The sequence below is a fragment of the Cicer arietinum genome, chromosome 2 (genome assembly GCF_000331145.2).
Source record: "Cicer arietinum cultivar CDC Frontier isolate Library 1 chromosome 2, Cicar.CDCFrontier_v2.0, whole genome shotgun sequence".
In the NCBI taxonomy this organism is placed as follows: domain Eukaryota; kingdom Viridiplantae; phylum Streptophyta; class Magnoliopsida; order Fabales; family Fabaceae; genus Cicer; species Cicer arietinum.
In genome coordinates this window covers 15,129,609-15,134,754 of record NC_021161.2, presented here as the reverse complement: position 1 = coordinate 15,134,754, position 5,146 = coordinate 15,129,609, and the positions used below count along the sequence as shown (strand labels likewise).

General features: G+C 28.4%; 1 protein-coding gene across 1 annotated transcript; it reads right to left on the bottom strand.

The window, feature by feature from the left end:
• Positions 1 to 4,023: 4,023 nt before the first annotated feature.
• Positions 4,024 to 4,824, bottom strand: LOC101506691 (basic leucine zipper 43). The gene has a single exon (XM_004490265.4). The coding sequence runs from the start codon at positions 4,663 to 4,665 to the stop codon at positions 4,105 to 4,107; it is 561 nt and encodes a 186-aa protein (XP_004490322.1). The 5' UTR covers positions 4,666 to 4,824; the 3' UTR covers positions 4,024 to 4,104.
• Positions 4,825 to 5,146: the final 322 nt, after the last annotated feature.

The window sequence follows — 5,146 nt, the reverse complement described above, 5'->3', positions numbered from 1 at the left end:
GGCTTCCAATCGAACCCTTCGGTTAAAATTTTCTCATCGAGCTAGTATGGTCAAACTTTTAGGATTTGGATTCTCTACCTTTGACTTCTTAAAGGTAGAGTAAATTTAGGCAAATTTTGTGATAAAATAGGATAGTGTGATATTTATGATATAGAGAGAATTATGAGAGAGAAAATAAAATGTAGGGAGATATAGAGAGAAAGGTAGGGAAAGGTAGAGAAGTCAAAGGTAGAGAATCCAAATCCCAAACTTTTACTTGTCTTCTCTATTATTAAATAGTGCATCAATAAATTTTAATAGTAATATTTCATTCAAGTGATCAATAATTAATGAATAAATTAAAAGTATAAACACTTAAATTCAAGATTACAAAAACACTATTTATTTAAAATAATTTTGAAAATCAACGTTAAATTGAAAGAAATTAATTAAATAATAACTCATAAGACTCTAAAAACTACATGCCATGAGGAACTAGTAATTATCAACAATCACGTAGTTATAATAATAACCATTTTTATTTAAGAAGGACTAAAGAGGTCGGTTGAAGAAGTTATAATAGTCTGTTAGTTGAAACATGATTTTAAAATTTAAAAGAGTTATTTATATGTTTCTCCTTTTGATATACATCACAAAATTTGTCATTCACAAATTCGAACATAAGTAATTCTCTAACTTTTTTAAATTAGTTTATTGAGATATGTGAATTTGAGTCATTCTTCTATGTCATAAACAAATGTCTTCACTTTTTAAGTCATTTTAGTATTTAAGTTATTCAAAACTATTAAAATTGCGGGGTTTCAATAACCGGCAAATGATATTACAATTCATATATACAACTCATACATAATTATTTGAAAATTTCATAATAATAAAAATTTGACTTAATGTCTAACATTTGAGAACTACAAACGTTTTACAAGATTGATTTCAAGTACAATAGTAAAATACAATATATATATCAACCTGATGGCACCTATCATAGCGTACAATATCTTAAAATAAATGAAAAAATCTTCGGAGCAAACTTCCACTTCACTCCAAGGAACTCAAACGTAGAAAGGATCCTTTCAATTTTTTTTCTTTTGTTTTTTCAAGTATTTAATCTCAACTATTTACCAACTTGTCTCTATTTTTTAAAAATTCTAAAATTCTCTCCATTTATATTTCAAGGATCTAGATCTAACACATTATTTCCGCAAGTTTTTTTTTTTCCACTTGAGAGGATCCCAACCTCTCAAATACAACCTGTAATGATTGTGTTAATGCAAGCGCCAAACACATATATAACAAGGGTGAGTTTCAAAGATATTTAATAGAATAAAATAATTTAAAAGAATGTGTAAAACATCAATTAAATATTGTATCACATCAAATAACAATTAACAAGAATCATCAAAGTAACATATCAATATAATCCACAACATCAAAATAAGTCAATCTACAAATCAATATAATAAAATAATTTAAAAGAACACGTAAAACATCAATTAAATATTATATCACATCAAATCACAACTAACAAGAATCATCAAAGTAAAATATCAATACAATCCACAACATCAAAATAAGTAATATTATACATACTCGTATACTCTAAACTCCTTGTTTTTCTTTAGTACCATTCTACTTTGAAGTACTTAAGTTGATCTAATACTATGCTGCCATTTCGGGCCTTGTCCTTATGGACAATTTGAGTTGGCCTTGGTTTTTTTTTTTTTTTAAATTTTTGTATCTAGTATTAGTACTTGTACCTATAGTTGTCAATTTCACAATCCCACTAATTATTGATCCCAATCCACATGTTGGATGAACAAAAAATTGCATAGTTATTAGGGTCCAAAAAAGGAAATTCCCAAAGTTAAAAAACTTCTAAAATTTTGTGGGCTAAGTGTGGTATGAGTCCACTTTTTCAAAAAACAATTTCGACAATTTTTTATTTATTTTTCTGAAAAGTAAATTTTTTTGATAAAAAAATTTTGATTTTTTTCCAATAAAAAATGATTTACAAAATTTTTGTATTTTTTTATTTGAAAAAAGTAATTTTTGATTTTTGTAATAAAAGTTTTTGAAAAAAAAATGCTTAGAATTTTTTTTTTATTTTTTTCCAATAAAATAAAGTTTTAAACTTTTTGAGAAAAATAAATTTTTAAATTTTTCCTATAAAAATTATAGATTAACAAAGTTTTAAATCTCATGTTGGATTAGTCTTGAAATGTTTAAACAAGCTCTTCCAAATCCATGATAAATGATCTCTCATGCATTTGTATAGGGGTGTATGTATAGATAAACCAACAACTTCCACTTCATAAATATACCAATCAGAATCACAACTTTCTTGAAGGTTTTTGGGTTTTGACTTTTTCATTAAATTGGGAAGCATTCCAAAACCAACATGACACAATTTGTTAAAATGCTGAACAATTTGCATTTAATGCTATCATGTCAACAAAACAATCATAGTGTGATACCACACGCCTTTCCATTTAACTTAATTCATGTTTATTTTACCAAGCTTTAAGATAACGAAATCTCTAACTAAAAAAAAGTATATAATAATAAAATCTCCTACTTTATGCTGAAAATATCTTAGTGTTTAATCAGTGAATGTTTAGATCACAAACACTTCCAAAAGGAAATTCAAAAGAGAAATTCAACTTTCTTATGTTAAATTGCGGTAATTTTTGATATTGTAGAGAATAAATAAGAATGCGGCTTCAATCACAATAGCATATACAATAAAAATATTTTTGTTGTATCTTATATTGCAGTCGCATAACTTTATTTAAATTTTTTGTATATTGCTATATTTTAAGTGACACACTTGAAGCATAGTCACCACTTGATGATATTATCCACATTAGTGACATGAATGCAAAATGGAGTATGCAGAGAAGACCTTGGTACCCTCAGCAAAAACCTTAGAAATAGTGTTTTATGTTTTTTAGTGGATACCCTTTTGATTACATGTTTTGCTTCTTGTAGTAGTAATATGTATGATGATCCACTATCAGCAGAACCTCCACCATCATTTGTCGTATTGGTTCTGTTTACTCTGTGCAACAGTAGACACCCTTTTGGATGTTCTTTCAGAAATATGATAAATTTTTTTACTTTTGCACGTGAATAGCTCATTCCTCACCTCTTCTTATCCCCCTTGGTCCTACAAGATACAAAAGTGTATGGCTACAGTTCTTAAAGCAAACAAGAAATGTTTTGTTTCTCATTAAGGTTATGTGTTTTATGTCTAGAAATTTATAAAATTTCAATTTTCTTTACGAGTCTATATCATTAGTGGGAAAATGAAAAAGACATCATTAACATCATCATGTTAATAATTTCATAATAAGGACTAATATTATCATACTAAGGTTAAGTACTATTAGATCTAAAGGAAGTGATTGGTGTACGGTGTATATTGATTTTGATTTTGGATTATAAAAATAAAATAAAAATTTCTCCTAGTCTAAAATTTTATTGGGTATAGTAAAATCATCTCATCATTTGTTATTATGTTTTTTTTTTTTTTTTTTATGTATTTAATTTATATATACAGACAATATAAATAGTTGTTATGTTGTTAATGGTTGATGCCGCATAATAATTAAACTCTTTTTATATTTAATTATTTTTTAAGTGAATTTAATTTTTGAATTAATTTTGATTCTTATGGTTTTAAATTGGTTCAACAACCATAATATTGTAGATTTTGAAGTCTCTACAAATGCATCTCAGTCGTAATTCGTAATTTAAACTGCATCGGTCACATTTTCCCACATTTTCGTGCAATATAACTGCAAGAGTAATTTAAAAACATGATCACATCATTCACCAAGAGGATAAGTATGCGGCGAAATGTGAAAAAAGCAAACTGTTTATTTGTTCTGTACAATGGACGTAAGTTTAAATTAGGTTGATATATAATATAGTATAATAAGGCCGAGTAATGAACATCAATATGCTTCTAAAACTCATACATGGACAAGTAGAATCATTGGATGGATCATATAGAAAAAGTAGAAGGAACATAAGAGTTATTATTTATATATATCTTTATAATGGAAATTGGAAAATGGTCTCATCTCATTCATGAAACATGATTAATTAACTCTGCACAGAATCATCTTTGAGTTGAGATGGAACCTCATTAAAATCTGTCATGTTGCAACCAAAAGAGTTACCAATTTGCATGTGAGATACCATTTGTCGAAGATCAAAAGTTTCTTCCTTGAGTTTTGCATTCTCTTGAACAACTCTGTCATGTGACTCAGAAACATGGTTGAGTTTGTCAATAAGGTTGTGATTCTCAGTTCTTAGTCTAACAACCTGTGACCAGAGTTCATCCAAGTGTTTCTGTTTCCTCATCCTTGATCTTCTAGCTGATTCTCTGTTCGATATCATTCGTCGGTGCCTCCTTTCGTCGAGGACGACGTTGAATTGAAGCTCGTCCGCTTCGTCGGAAGTTGTTGAGTTGCTGCTTAGACATGATGGAGGAGTAAATTCAAGGCCTGCTGATGGGAAATGGAAATTTGGTAAGTTGGTTAAGAGACTATTTAGATGAAAATTTGGGATGTCACTTTGTTGTGGTAAGAGATAGTTTGGTTGAATTTGAAATGAATTTTCAGGAGTTAAATTATGAACTCCTCTCATTTCATTGGGAACCATGATTTTGAAGATATTATTAGACTTTAAGTTTTTGTTTGAAAATTAATATGGTAAGAGTTTGATATGATAGGAGAATTAATTGAGGAATGTTGTGTTAGAAATGGGTTGAATTTATAGGAAGGTAATGAAAGTAAAGTGGGGTCAGTTTATGGAAAGAGTAATAGTGCTTAGGGCTTACATGAGATGAAGCTGAACAATAATTGGGAAGTGCTGTTTGTGTATGTATGTGTGGTATGAGATATACATCAAAGGGGAAGGCCACTTTTTATGGTATAAGTGGCTAAGTCGAGTCCATGTCATAAAGTTTTTGGTTATATATCTTAATCTTTTATGTTTGTGGCTATGGATATTATTACTATTACTGGATGCAATTTGTTATTTATCTGTTCAAATTACTCATTGCCAATAGCTTTTATAGAAATTCATTGTTTGATGCACAAGAGGATTACTTAAAAGAGTTTCACAATTATTTTTATTTTTA